This window comes from Ictalurus punctatus, chromosome 10 (assembly GCF_001660625.3).
Source record: "Ictalurus punctatus breed USDA103 chromosome 10, Coco_2.0, whole genome shotgun sequence".
NCBI lineage: Eukaryota > Metazoa > Chordata > Actinopteri > Siluriformes > Ictaluridae > Ictalurus > Ictalurus punctatus.
The window spans coordinates 3549506-3564278 of NC_030425.2; the positions used below are offsets into that span (position 1 = coordinate 3549506).

The 14773-nt window shown below is 36.7% G+C and overlaps 1 protein-coding gene across 2 annotated transcripts in view; it reads right to left on the minus strand.

Moving 5' to 3' along the window:
- Positions 1-1387: 1387 nt before the first annotated feature.
- Positions 1388-14773, minus strand: part of aspm (assembly factor for spindle microtubules) — a 36486-nt gene continuing 23100 nt past the window's right edge. The window contains exons 20-29 of one of the 2 annotated variants that reach the window (XM_017478652.3): positions 14574-14723; positions 14325-14491; positions 14090-14228; positions 10180-10320; positions 8601-8792; positions 5458-5650; positions 5222-5376; positions 4563-4739; positions 4295-4467; positions 1388-2773 (exon numbers count right to left, since the gene is read on the minus strand). In XM_017478652.3, coding sequence (XP_017334141.1) covers positions 2671-2773; positions 4295-4467; positions 4563-4739; positions 5222-5376; positions 5458-5650; positions 8601-8792; positions 10180-10320; positions 14090-14228; positions 14325-14491; positions 14574-14723 — 1590 coding nt within the window. In that variant the 3' untranslated portion in view covers positions 1388-2670. Of the gene's footprint in view, positions 2774-4294; positions 4468-4562; positions 4740-5221; positions 5377-5457; positions 5651-8600; positions 8793-10179; positions 10321-14068; positions 14229-14324; positions 14492-14573; positions 14724-14773 lie in introns of both variants that reach the window. The other variant, XM_017478651.3, reaches the window with a different exon arrangement.

Here is a 14773-nt window from a genome sequence, read left to right on the forward strand (position 1 = left end):
GAGGCAGCTGTCCAGCAGCTTAAGCAGAGCTGAAATTGAGTCATGCAACAGGACAACGATCCCAAGCACACCAGCAAATTGACATCTGAATGTAAAGAAGGTGATGGAATGGCCAAGTCAAAGAGATGCTGTGGCAGGATCTTAAGAGAGCTATGCATAAATGAATGCCCTCAAACATCAATTAACTGAAACAATGCTGTAAAGAGAAGTGGGCCAAAATTTCCCCAAAACATAGTGAGAGACTGACAAACTCCTACAGAATACATTTGCTACATGTGATTGTATTTGGTGTGCCATGCCTCAGTCAAAAGGAGTTTCCTGAGAACCTCAGAAAAAGAGTCATCAGTGCTCACCAGGCTAAGAGTTTGGTCTCTACTAATCCACTGAGAGGCAGATGATATAAAAATGGAGGAAATTCAGCACCACTGTTACTCTCCCAAGGAATGGCTAGCCAGCAAAAACCAGTTCATGGGTGTGGCAAATAATATTATGGGAAGTGAAAACAGTGTGCAGATAGTAAGAAGGAAGCCACTACTCTCCAAATAATAATAATAAAAAAAAGAACACCGCTGCCCATCTGGAGTTTGCCCAAGACAGCATGGATAAGCCAGGAGCATATTGGAAGAATGTTTTGTGGACAGATGGATCCAAAAGAGAACTTTTTGGTTTAAATGAAAAGCATTATGTTTGTCGTAAACCAAACCATGCATTCCATCATCAGAACCTTATCCCAGTTGTGAAGCATGGAAGTGGCATTATCAAGGTTTGGGGCTGCTGTGCTGCTTTGGGTAACATAAATAAATGTTTAAAGGAGAAGAAAGTTAGCATTTTGGAATGGCCAAGTTAAAAGTCCAAACCTTAACCCAATATAAATCGTGTGGAAAGACCTAAAAAAAAGAACAGATTCCAAGGAAGCCCACCAACATCAAGTTGAAGCAGCTATGTAAAGAGGAATGGGTCAAAATTCCTCCAACCCAGTGTGTAGGAGTGATCACCTGTTACTGGAAATGTTTATTTGAAGTTATTGATACTTAAAGGGGTCACACCAGTTACTGAAAGCAAAGCTTAACAAACTTTCTCTGAACAAAGATTTTCAATGTTGGATAATTTTGCTCAATAAATACATGTAAAACTATAATATTTTTGTCACTTGTCATTATTTCAGGTGAAATTGATAGAAATACAGAAAAAATGTAAAGGGTTCACAAACTTTCTAGCTACACTGTATTTTGTGTGTGATGAGGACACAAAAATTATAATTTCTCCAGCTTGCACAGTGAATGATTACTTAATATGCTTGAAAAGGACCTGAAAACTACTACTGAACACCTCCCCTTTATTTTTTTGGGGGGGGCGTGGCATGTTTTGGTAGAAATCACAAGGGTAATGTTTTCTATCTGAAGATATATTTCCCTCATTGCATCATAAAGATCCATAATTGTCAGTTAGTCAACCATCACCCTAAACAATATGGTAAATGATTGCAACCTTTTTTTTTGTATTTTTCCAAAGTAGGCCATTAAAGAAGTATACCAAGTACAAGACAAAAAAAAAAAAAAAACCCTTTACACTGTCTGAAATCATTATTAATAGATGAAAATGCTCAAGATAACAGTGATGACTGCAGTCCATGTCATTCAAATTTCTGCCTTGAAAAGGGTTTCTGATGGTTCCAAAACACATGTAGTTTAAAGTCCAACTACACTGCATTGTGAGAGTGAATTTATTATTTTTAATTCGTTAATTTATATTTGATCACTTCTGTCCTCCATACATTGGTCCTCAACCTTCAACAGACGATGTGTAAACTCTAGAGACTATTACGAGAAAAAAACCCATTGAGATCAGCAGATTCTGAAATACTCCTCCAACCAGCCTATCTGGCATATACAAACATGCCACATTCAAAGTCACTGAGATCATAGTCCTACCCCTGAAATTATTTATCTTATCTTACAGAAAAAGGCAGTTATATACAACTCCAGCTAGTGATCTGTTCCAAAAGCTTTTTTTTCCCCCCAGAATGAATGAATTAGACAAGTTAAACCAGGACAGGAGCCCAGTTAAGCACATTTACATTTTACAGACAAAACAGCATGCTGAAATGAACGTGTTTTGTTTACACTAACAAAACAGAGTGCAGTCAGTCATTAAGAAACCTAAAGTTGCAATTTAATGTTGGCTTGTTCCATGAGATATAATGAAAGTACAATAATGTTTCCATCATTTGGAGTGGATGATTTGTCTAATAATAATACGCGGCAAAATTTCTGCAGATGCATTCCAACAGTAAATTTTTTACACATTCCAATGTGTGCATACAAAAAAACACCTATGCATACAACCCATGCCCAAGCCATTGAATTTTTTATTTATATATATATATATATATATATATATATATATATATATATATATATATATATATATATATATATATATATATATATATATATATATATATATATATTTACAAATAAAAGACCAAACAGGCATGCACCAAAGAAAAACAAACAAACAAAAAAATATATATAAAAACTTTACAGCTCACAATATACAACATTACCTAATGTATACAATTTCAGGTTTGGAATAAAAACAATAACAACAACAACAACAACCACCACCACCAAACAAATATAGTCAGTATGTACAATACATTGTGTGTTCTCAGGGTACAATGGCAAGAGATTTAACCAATGCTTGGATGGCACTAAGAGGATCTGCAATATTCTTCATCTTCTTTCTTTCAAGAACCCAGTCTGGTACAAATCTAATAAAAATTAAAAATGAATGCAATTAATTAATTAAATGGTTAAAAACAAATGACAATAAGACATATGAAGAACAAGAGTAATATAGAAATGAAAATACCAAAATGCAACAATATTTCAGTTATGATTAATGAAAAACTGTTTACACAACTAAAATGCTCCTGTAGATTTTCAGGCAGAATGACACTTCAAATGGCAATAACATGCACCTCAGAACAAAAGCAAATAGTGCAAACTAACTAATATATACAGTATCTCACAAAAGTGAGTATACCCCTCACATTTTTGTAAATATTTGATTACATCTTTTCATGGGACAACACTGAAGAAATGACACTTTACTACAATGTAAAGTAGTGAGTGTACAGCTTGTGTAACAGTGTAAATTTGCTGTCCCCTAAAAATAACTCAACACACAGCCATTCATGTCTAAACCGCTGGCAACAAAAGTGAGTACACCACTAAGTGAAAATGTCCAAACTGGGCCCAAAGTGTCAATATTTTGTGTGGCCACTATTATTTATTAGGCTTCCTTCTGGGATGACAGCCATGTAGACCAATTTGATGCAGTGTGTGGCGTATGGTCTGAGCACTGACAGACTGACCCCCCACCCCTTCAACCCCTGGATAGGACACTGAGCACATGCACTCAACTTCTTTGGTCGACCATGGCGAGGCCTGTTCTGAGTGGAACCTGTCCTGTTAAACCACTGTATGGTCTTGGCCACCATGCTGCAGCTCAGTGTCAGGGTCTTGGCAATCTTCTTATAGCCTAAGCCATCTTTATGTAGAGCAACAATTCTTTTTTTCTTATCCTCAGAGTTCTATGCCATGAGGTGCCATGTTGAACTTCAGATGACCAGTATGAGGGAGTGTGAGAGCGATGACACCAAATTTAACACACCTGCCCCCCATTCACACCTGAGACCTTGTAACACTAACAAGTCACATGACAGCGGGGAGGGAAAATAGCAAATTTACACTGTTATACAAGCTGTACACTCACTACTTTACATTGTAGCAAAGTGTAATTTCTTCAATGTTGTCACATTAAAAGATATAATCAAATATTTACAAAAATGTGAGGGGTGTACTCACTTTTGTGAGATACTGTACATACAGATATCCACACACAGACAAAAGTTGTGTAAAATGTGAACAAATGTAAATAAAATGAACGCAATGAGTTGCAAATCTCATAAACCCATATGTTACCCACAATAGAACATAGAAAATATATCAAATGTTTAAACTGAGTAAATGTACCATTTTAAGAAAGAAACTAAGACAATTTTGAATTTGATGGCTGCAACATGTCTCAAAAAAGTTGGGACGGGGCAACAAAAGGCTAGAAAAGTAAGTCTTTCTAAAACGAAACAGCTGAATGTTAATTGGCAACAGGTCAGTAATATGATTGCCTCTCCAAGATACCCTTTTCATACCCAGAGTCTTTCAGAAGTAAAGATGGGCAGAGGTTCACCAATCTATTACCCACACACAAAGCCTTAACAATGACATACCTCAGTACTGGCTTAGACTTCTGAGGAGTGGATTGAGGAAAGAAGCTTCCATTTAGTGAGACATTCATCCTTTGTTTGACTTTGGTTCTCTGGGCATCCATTTTGCATTTTTGAAGCATTAACTTATAGATCCTGCAAATGCGATCTAAGGCCCTGGGGAGCTTTTTCACCCCCTAGTTGAAATTAAACAACAAGAAAACAAATACATTGACATACCATCATTAAAAGTGTAAATTAAAAGTATGACTGATATCATGGCGACACTTACCAATGCCCGTTCTTCATCCTGTACCAAAATTACCAAAAGGAAGCATGCTTTGGTGAAGATGCTGCCCCCTTTGTCTGCAACCTTATCACCGGCTTTCTCTCTGTACATTTGAAGCAGATCCAAGAGTGTTTCCACAGAGTCCTCCGCATCATAAACAGCATCTATGGTTTTGGTGTACTACAGCAAAATGCATGGCAAAGAGATAATTAATAAAATGATAAATAACCTTACCTGACCATTTACAGTGCAATAAATTGCATGATTATGAACACAAAGATCTTTGACAAAGAAAGAAAGAAATAGATCTTCTGGAACTCAATTAATGGAACTTGTATTGTTCTCTGCTTGATATCGCTTTGCTTGTATTTTCTCATTTGTAAAGTTGCTTTGGATAAAAGTGTCTGCTAAATGAATAAATGTAAATATAAATAGATCTAGGGCACAGAGCAATAAATAACCATTAGCAAATTACCTATACATTAATTAATTTTAACTTAAACAGGAATGCAATATAGTGACTTTATATGTGTATTATATGTATGTAACGTACGTTGGAAATTGTACACTGTAATTCTGTCATACAATTGAATATGCCATACAGCTCTTTCCCAAGTAATCAGACAGATAAATTATTTTGCCAAAAAGATGCGATCACATACTTTTGATAGATTGAGAAGAACTTGAATTGATAACGTGATGATCTCCATTGAAGGCACACTTCGGTTGCAGCTCCTTATCAAGGTGAAGATGGTGTGCGTTGCTCCACTGTTCACAAGATGTTCACAGCTCTCTGGCACAAGTCTGGTTGCAGTTTCTTCAAATAAAATCAAAATCTTAGCTGAGACCCTTACTTTGAACAAATGTGCAAAAAATCTTGTACAGTGAAAAATCTTACCCAAATGCTTTAAGGCAGTTAGAATATAGGCATAATTTTGATATCCAAGAAGGTAACTCAAAGCAGTTGTAGTCTTGTAACACAGCTTGTCTTCTTCCTTGGCCTCTTTGTTGACTTTCCGTAAGCGATGCCTGATTGAAATGACGTTGGGTGTGTCATGAATCTTCCTTGATTGATGACTTCTCCAGAGTGCCTTGAGATATGGTTGGGATATTATTAGGTCACAGATTTATACAGCATAGACAATTTCATCTATAAATATAAAGGAACTATATTAGCCTTTATTCACAGACCACTGTTTCCTTAGACGCATGTTGGCCCATTATGTGGGTGAGATTTGAACAAAATTTTTCCATGCCTAATGGACAATGCCGTACAGCTCAACTTGAGCAAAACATTCCCAAAATGCTACTTAAACTGTGGAATTGCTACAAATTCCAGAGAACTTAATATTTGGCCCAGCTTCTGGATAGATGGGCTTACATTTGTCTTTAGAATACTCTGGTATAAATTTCATCACTGTCTCAATGACTGCAAGTTTGTCAGGTCCTCTGGCTGCAAATCAAGCCGATCCACCACCATGCTTGACAGCTGGTATGACGGGTTTGTGTGGTGATGCATTGTGTTTTTCACCAAACATGGCACTCTGCATGATGAACATCTCCACCTTGGCCTCTTCAGTCCAAGTGATATTGTTCCAGAACTATTGTGGTTTGGTCAGATGCAACTTTGCAAGCCTAAGTTATGCGGTCATATTCTTTTTGGAGAGAAGGGGTCTTTTTCTGGTTGTGCAGCCATGAACATTAACATTTAATGTGCTTACAGAGGCCTATAGGTCACATGATGTGGCTCTTGCGTTTTTCTTTATGTCTCCAAGGATTAAATGGCCTGAACTTGGACTGACTGAGACACCGACTTCTGGGAAGATTGGCAACTCTCTTGAAGGCTCTCCAAATGTAAACAATCTTTCGCTGCAGAATGGCAAATTGTTTGCAGATGGCCTTATAACCCTTCACAGATTAACTAGCAGCAAAAGTTGCTTCTCGAAGGTCATGGCTGATGGCTTTTTTTTCTTGGTATGATGTACAACCCCCATTCTCAAAAAGTTGGGACAGTATGGAAAATGCTAATAAAAACAATGAGGAGTGAATTGTAAATGTATTTGTATTTAAACAAACAAAAAACACAATATATAAAGACATGGTATTTGAGGTGTTACTTAATCACCTGCATAGTTTTTTTGGAAGATAAACGTTTATTTTGAAATTGATGCATGCAACATGTTCCAAAAAAGTTGGGAGAGGGGCGATTTAGGACTAACAGCGATGTGACACATTGAAATAAGAAGGTGATGTGAAACAGGTGAGGCAATCATCCAACCATAGTATATAAGGAGTCTCCAAAAAAGGCCTAGTCAACATATGCTTCAGCAAATAATCCAAAACTTTGAGAACAACATTCCCCAAAGACAAATTGGAAGGATTTTGGGCATTTCACCTTCTACAGTGCACAATATAATTAAAAGATTCAAGGAATCCGGTCAAATCTCAGTGCGTAAAGGGCAAGGTCAATCTCTGATCTCTCTGATGTCATGGTCTTAAAAACGGTCATGAGTCTGTAATGGAGATCCTGACATGGGCTCCAATGCCAATACTTTGGTAAACCTTTGTCAGATGACACCATTTGCCGCTGCATCCACAGATGGAAGTTAAAGATTTACTATGCAAAGCAGAAGATATACATCAACACTGTCCATAAGCGCTACCAACTTCTCGGGGCTTCGTCTCTTCTGAGATGGACAGCAAGTGGAATCGTGTTTTGTGATCCAATTAGTCAACATTTCAAATAGTTTTTAGACAAAACAGCCGTTGTGTTCTATGGGCCAAAGAGGAAAAGGACCATCCAAGCTGTTATCAGCGTCAGGTCCAAAAGCTAGCGTCTGTCATGATATGGAGGTGTGTCAGTGCCCATGGCATGGGTAACTTGCACATCTGTGAGGGCATCATTAATGCAGAAAAATACGTACACATTTTGGAGCAACATATGCTGCCATCCAGAGCAGGACAGAGAGTGCGGGTGCTAGCATGGCCTTTCTGCAGTCCTGACCTGTCTCCAATTGAGAATGTGTGGCGCATTATGAAGCGAAAAATAAGTAAACAAAGGCCCCATACAGTTGCGCAGCTGAAGAAATGCATATGGATGGATGAATGGGGGAAAATTCCACTTGCTAAACTTAACCAACCGGTGTCTTCAGTGTCGAAATGCTTAATAAGTGTTATTAAAAGAAAAATGTGATGTTACACAATGGTAAACAGTCGAGTGTCCCAACTTTTTTGGAGTGTATTGCAGTCATCAGATTTTAAATGAATGTACATTTTCAAAAATAAATTAAATTCACAAAGTAAAACAATCAAATCAAACATCAAATAATATGTTAATAATTTGTTTTTCGATATAGTACACAGTGAATTGAATTTTCAAATGATTTTTTTCCATTTTCCATACTGCCCCAACTTTTTTGGAATTGGGGCTGTTGACATATTCCCGAGTGCTCCAGAACACCAAACTGCCAGGAGCCGAAAGTTCCACTTTTATACACACTTCTTGATGATTCACTTATCTTCTACATTTCATGAGTAACACCTGGTTGCTAATTTCTCTTTTAATGATTATGGACGTAGGAAGATTATTTTTTTCCTCACCCGGTTTCTGAATGTTGCCTTACTTTTTGGGCAAAAAATTACTACATATTGAAACCTGTTGCGTTTTTTGTTGTCACCTGAAGTTATTTGTTTGTCTATAGAAGTTAGTGAGGACCAAATGTTATTTAGGCCCTAATAAATAACAGAATTTAAGGAGGGTGTACTTTCTTTTTCACCATGAATATATCGTAGCACTTTGTCAGCACAGTCCTATTGCCAATTTTCAGGGATTAAGACTACTAAAACGGGCCCTTTCTATTGATGGATGAAGCAAAGAGGGGCTGACAAAGTAAAGTGCATAGAACAAGGTGTACTGCAGTCCCCCACACTCCTAAGAAGTGACCAATGAGGTTGGGTAACCTGAAAAACTGACCTGAAAAAATGTTGAAATATCTAATAAACTACTAAGCAGGTGAGTACATATTTACATGACAATTTTACCTGGAACTTTATGATTCCATGTTGCAATCTTTCTTTCCTACGTCTCAGAAGGAATCTTTTGGCATTGTTTTGGATAAGAGTGGCGGCCCGATTGCGATGATCAACCCAAGTCTTCACTGCTCTCTGGACCATGATGATTTTCTGTCTTTGCGCAAGATATTGCTTTCTCTGAAGCCTGGCCAAGAACCAGCGCTAAAATAAGGAATATGAGAATTGAAAAATATGAAAATATAATTTAAAAAAAACAACACACACACACGCACGGTTTTCAATGGGTACTGTCCTGCTGGAAGAATTTTGGGGTAACATTGTCAGATTTGGGGTAACATTGTCAGAGCAGAAGGAAGCCAGTTCATTTTTTTTATGCAATAGACTGAAAACATTTGGGTTAGATCAAAAGATGAATATGATAAGTTTTAGAATTTCAGCTTTCATTTCCTGATTCCCCCGCCTTGAGATTCTCAACATGATGGCAACATGATGAAAGGGGGTGTAAAATTTTTAACAGGATGATCGGTGTAAATAGTTATTATTTTATCTTCTGGGAAACATGTAAATATCTTTCTTTTCTTTTTTTTAAAGATTTTTTAAGAAAAAAAAAATATTTACAGCCTTAGTTGGAAGAAACTAGATTTGTCAACTTTTATCTGTTTATCAAATTTTAATGCTGAATCAAATACAACAGCCAGGTTTTTTCATGGAGGGTTTAATGTAGGATGCTAACTCAAGCCAAGATTTATGTTGCCTGAAATACCCAGAGGTAAAACACCATAACCTCGGTTTTACTCTTTTTAAGATTACATTTTTTTAAGACATCTATGCTTTAATATCAGACAAACAAGCAGATAAAGACCTTCATTATTGTCATTTTGCTTCAGGTTCAAACAAATTTGTGTCATCTGTGTGCACTACATATATCTTATTTATATATATATATATATATATATATATATATATATATATATATATATATATATATATATACACATACACACACACACACACACACATATACACACACACACATATATATACACACACACACACATATATATATATATATTATATATATATATATATATATATATATATATATATATATATATATATATATATATATATATATATATATATATATATATATATATATATATATACATACATATATATACATATATATATATATATACATACATATATATACATATATACACACATACATATATACATACACACACAGATTTCTTATGATTATTCACCAGGAGACCAGAAACTGTTTGTGTGATTACGAAAAACTGCTATTCCCACAACAGCTGAGGTTATCCAACTGATTTCTCTGTATACAATGGTGTTTTAAAGTTTGTGTCACTCTAGCATTTTTACATTATTTTCCTAAGGGTCTCCCACCCACAGTGAAAAGCGCAGGCAGGCATTATGTTTAAAACTGTAAAGCAAGGATAGGATGTGTAAAGCACTATAAAAGGATGTTCAATTTGCACTTGCAATGCAACAATAACTACATGCAGAAATAAAGATAAACTAATATCAGAAGATCAACTACACTAGAAAAGTTGAATACCTGAATATAAATGACTGAAGAGATCTGCTTCTTGGCTGCATTCAGTGCCCAGTGAGCTCGCAGCGCCCTCTGTATCCTCACTGCACACAAATGATGATAAGCAGCAGCAGCGAAACGTTGTCGTCTTGCAGCTTCATTTGCCTAAATAATTGAAAGAATAATTACGATGAAAGAAAAAGAAAAAAAAACCCAACAACAAAAAAAACCTCACACCATTACTCATCTGGCAATCTACAGTTCTTCAGTCTCAAACATCAAAGTGTAAGTTCAGACAGTGTGTTTATGATGTCCATTTCTTACCTTTTTGGACATTACTGCAGTAACCGCCATTTACTTACTAACCCCAATTCCATAAACGTTGGGATTTGTTTTTAAAATGCAATAAAAACAAAAATCTGTGATTTGTTAAGTCTCTTGAAACTTTAACTGAAAAGTACAAAGAAAAGAATGTTTTCACTGACCAACTTAATTGTATTTTGTAAAAATAAACAAATAAAAATTTGATGCCTTCAACACACTCAAAAGGGAGGGTATCAAGATAGGGCATGAAAGGAGCATCCATCAAAAGTTCAGTCTTTGCATGCAAGGATGGGTCGTTGCTCACCACTTTGTACCAAGCTTCGTGAGAGAATTGTCAGTCAGTTCGAAAAGAACATTGCTCAATGCAAGACTGCAAAGAATTTAGGTGTTTCACTAGCTGCAGCACATAATATTTTGAAAAGGAAAAATCTCATTGTGTTTAGGGCAAGGCCAGAAACCACTGTTGAATGTGCATGATCTTTGAGCCCTCACTGCCTGAGAGATAATCATGCTACTGTGATAAATATCCACATGGGCTCGGAAGTACTTTGGAAAACTGTGGTCACTTAACACAGACTGCCGCTGCATCCAGAAAAGTAAGCAAGCAAGTAAGTAAATATTATTAATATAGCACATTTAAATACAGCAAAGCTGACCAAAATTCTGACCAGAAAGTAAGAACAAGTTAAATAGAAAACAGAATAAAACCAAATAGAGACAGAAACAATAGTAGAGGCTTTCAGCCTCTTTTTAAAAATGATAATAGAAGGTGCAAGGGGGACATCCAGTGGCAATTGATTCTATAAGTGAGGGGCAGCGACTGAAAAAGATCTATCTGCCTTAGTTTTTAAAACAGGATGGAGAGACATACAATAGAAACCTATCAGAAGATCTTAAAGCTAAGAAGGAGCTTGATCATTAAGAGTTTTAAAGACAAACAACAGAGTCTTAAACTGGATCCTAAAATGGACCGGGAGCCAATGGAGCGATGCTAAAATTGGGGTGACAATCATTATTTCTTGGCCTTGGTCAACAGTCTTGTGGCTGCATTTTGAACCATCTGGAGACGAGCAAGAGATGACTGAGGAAGACCCAAGTACAATGAATTACAATAATCTAAACACAATGTGATAAACTATTCTTAACGACCAAATTTATTTGCTTGGTTAAGCATAATTCTGTGTCCAGGATGATACCAAGGTTCCTAGCCTGAGAAGAAATTGAGGGGAAGCTCATTTAGGAGACTCTCTCTCAATCTCGGGCGACCAAAAACAATGATTTCAGTTTCGTCTTCATTAAGTTGGAGAAACTTATTTGTTAACCATTTAATATTGTCGAGACAGTCCAACAGTGGTTGAATGGAGTCACCAGCTTTCAACTGCATGTACAACTGGGTATCAGCAGCATATAAATGAAGAGAGACATTGTGCTCCCTAATAATATTCCTCAACCGACGCTTACATAAGTTAAAAAGAAGCAGGCCCAGAATGGAGCCTTGAGGTACACCACTAATAAAAGGAGCGGAAGACGAGAATTTACCCAACGCTACCGAAAAGTACCCGTCTTTATTACTTTGGCGTTTAGAGCTTTTGATTGGTATCAAGGGTTCAGCTCATATCTTACATTATTGATCTACAGTATCAAAGACAACTGTAAGATCTAGTAGCATCAACACAGTATGTTGTAACCCAAAATTCTATTATGCAAGGAGGAAGCCACACATCAACTCTATGCAGAAACACAGACGAGTTCTCTGGGCCCGAGCTCATCTCAGATGGACTGAAAGGTAGTAGAAACGTCTAAGTCAAGTTCTTAATGCCAAAGATGAAAAAGACCAACAGGACTGTTATGAGCGAAAGGTGCAAAAGCCAGCATCTGTGATGATATGGGGGTGCAACAGTGCCCACGGCATGGGTGACTTGCATATGTGTGAAGGTACCATTGACACGAAGGCATATATTGGGATTTTAGAGACAAATATGCTGCAATCAAGGCAACGTCCTTTCCCAGGAAGTCCATGGTTATTTCAGCAGGACAATGACAGGCCTAATTCTGCACGTGCTACAACAGTGTGGCTTCATAGACACAGAGTGCATGTGCGTGACTGGCCAGCTAGCAGTCCAGATCTCTCTCCTGTGGCGCATCATGAAGAGGAGAATCGGACAATGGTGAATAAGGACTGTTGAGCAGCTGAAGTCTTGTATCAAGCAGGAATGGGCAAAAATTCCACTTGCAAAACTGGAACAATTAGTATCAATAAGTATCAATAAGATTAGTATCCACTTGCAAAACTAGAACAATTAGTATCTTCAGTTCCAAAACGATTAAAAAGTGACATTAAAAGGAAGGGTGATGCAACAGTGGTAAACATGCCTCTGTCCCAACTGCTTACAGTGTATTGGAGGCATCAAACTCCAAGTTTGTTTACATTTACAAAATACCATTAGGTTGGTCAGTGAAAACATTGAATATCTTTTCTTTGCTCTTTTATCAGGTAATTAAAGTTTCAAGAGACTTGACAAAGTCACAGATTTTTGCTTTTATAGCATTTTAGAAAAAAATCCCAACTTTTATGGAAATGGGATTAGTACTTACCAACTTACTGGCTGACTTACTGATTGTCCTATTACTTCTTGAAGGGAATTGCAACATAGCTTATGACAATTTTAGTTTAACAAAATATTCTGTTAATAGATAGACTCTAGACTATGAATTTCTTTATTACCCTCTCGTATTTCATATTTTGTATCATGCAGAAGGTTTAGGTGCTTTGCATTGCAATGAAAAAGGTACTGGCCTAAAATAACCTTCCAGGAAAGATGAGGCTAGAATTGACTGGAATGTAGTATGTGTACAGATGAACTTTGAGTAAGGCAAACAAATCAATATAATGTTTAACTACTTGGCTGTACATATTCTGAAATAAATTTAGAAGATTATAAATCTCTTTGCTGTGCAAGTCCAAAACAAATTATGAACACTCTTCTAAATAAAAACATTAACAAGCAACAATATTTAAGAAACAGGTATGAGTATATCTACTATCTAAGCAGACTGATCATTATTTGCACATCCTTGACACAATCCTAAGGCAAAGGTCATTTGTCTCTTAGATCAGTGGTTTTCAAAGTGGGGGCCACCAGGGGGCCTCAACAATTTGGTGTGAAAAATAAATAAATACATGATTTTCTCTTTCTCACTCTCAGATACACACACACACACACACACACACACACACACACACCCTAATGTAATGTAAAGATGCAAGATATATTCAGAAGTCTGTATTTTTAATGTGTTTTAAAGACATATTGCAAAAGGGGGGCCTCGGTCAAATGTTAATGCCATTTGGGGTGGCCTTGCCCTGGAAAAGTTTGGGAACCACTGTCTTGGATCACTGAATCTCCCACCATTACACTTTATTTTGCTCTATAAACTCAGTACGACCATTTTTCACCTGTATCAAAGACTTCTAATAGGCGAGTACTTGTATAAATAAATAAATAAATAAAAATAGTAATAATAATAATAATAATAATAATAATAATAATAATAATAAATAGACTGAGAAAAAAATGAATGGAAAGACCTTTTGTATTGATCTTCTCACCCTAGCAGCTCTCCACAGGGCTTGCACAAGAACAACTGCTTTTCTGATTCTCAGGAATTCAGCTCGCTGTTTCCTAGCAATCAGAGTTTCCCTCCATCTTTGCTGAATTACACGGACACTGTGCTGGATTGCTTGAAACCTGAGGCAGAAAAAAAACCCTCAGAATGTTTCACAAAGCACACAGAATATTCCAACTCAAAACATATCATCTTGTTAAACTGAAACCTTGCATTACCTTAACCGCTGAAATCTCATTTGAAGACATCTATGGATGGTTGCAATGGCAGTTTGTTTTGAGACATAGGCACGTCTAGCCTGGCGTCCTCTAAACCAAGCTTGAATTTTTAATGCAGCTCGCCACTGCATGTCAAGTTTTCTTGATCGGTAGGCACGGAATTTTGTCTGTGATAAACGCATATATTTGTCACACATATGCACAACTTTTTTCCATTTTTAATACAGTTAATGTCCGAAAATGTATTACTTGTATCAGAAGTGTTGACTTCCTAAGTTTGAGCAACTTTGCCCGCTCCTTCTGGCAGAGTTGGTAGGCTCTGTAATGTTTCTGAATAACACATGCAGACTTCTGCAGTTGCTGAAACTTGCGCCTCTCAACCATTCCACGATAACATGCCTGTCAGAGAAAATAAATGGTAAGGAGCTGAAAGTGCTGATCTGCATTAA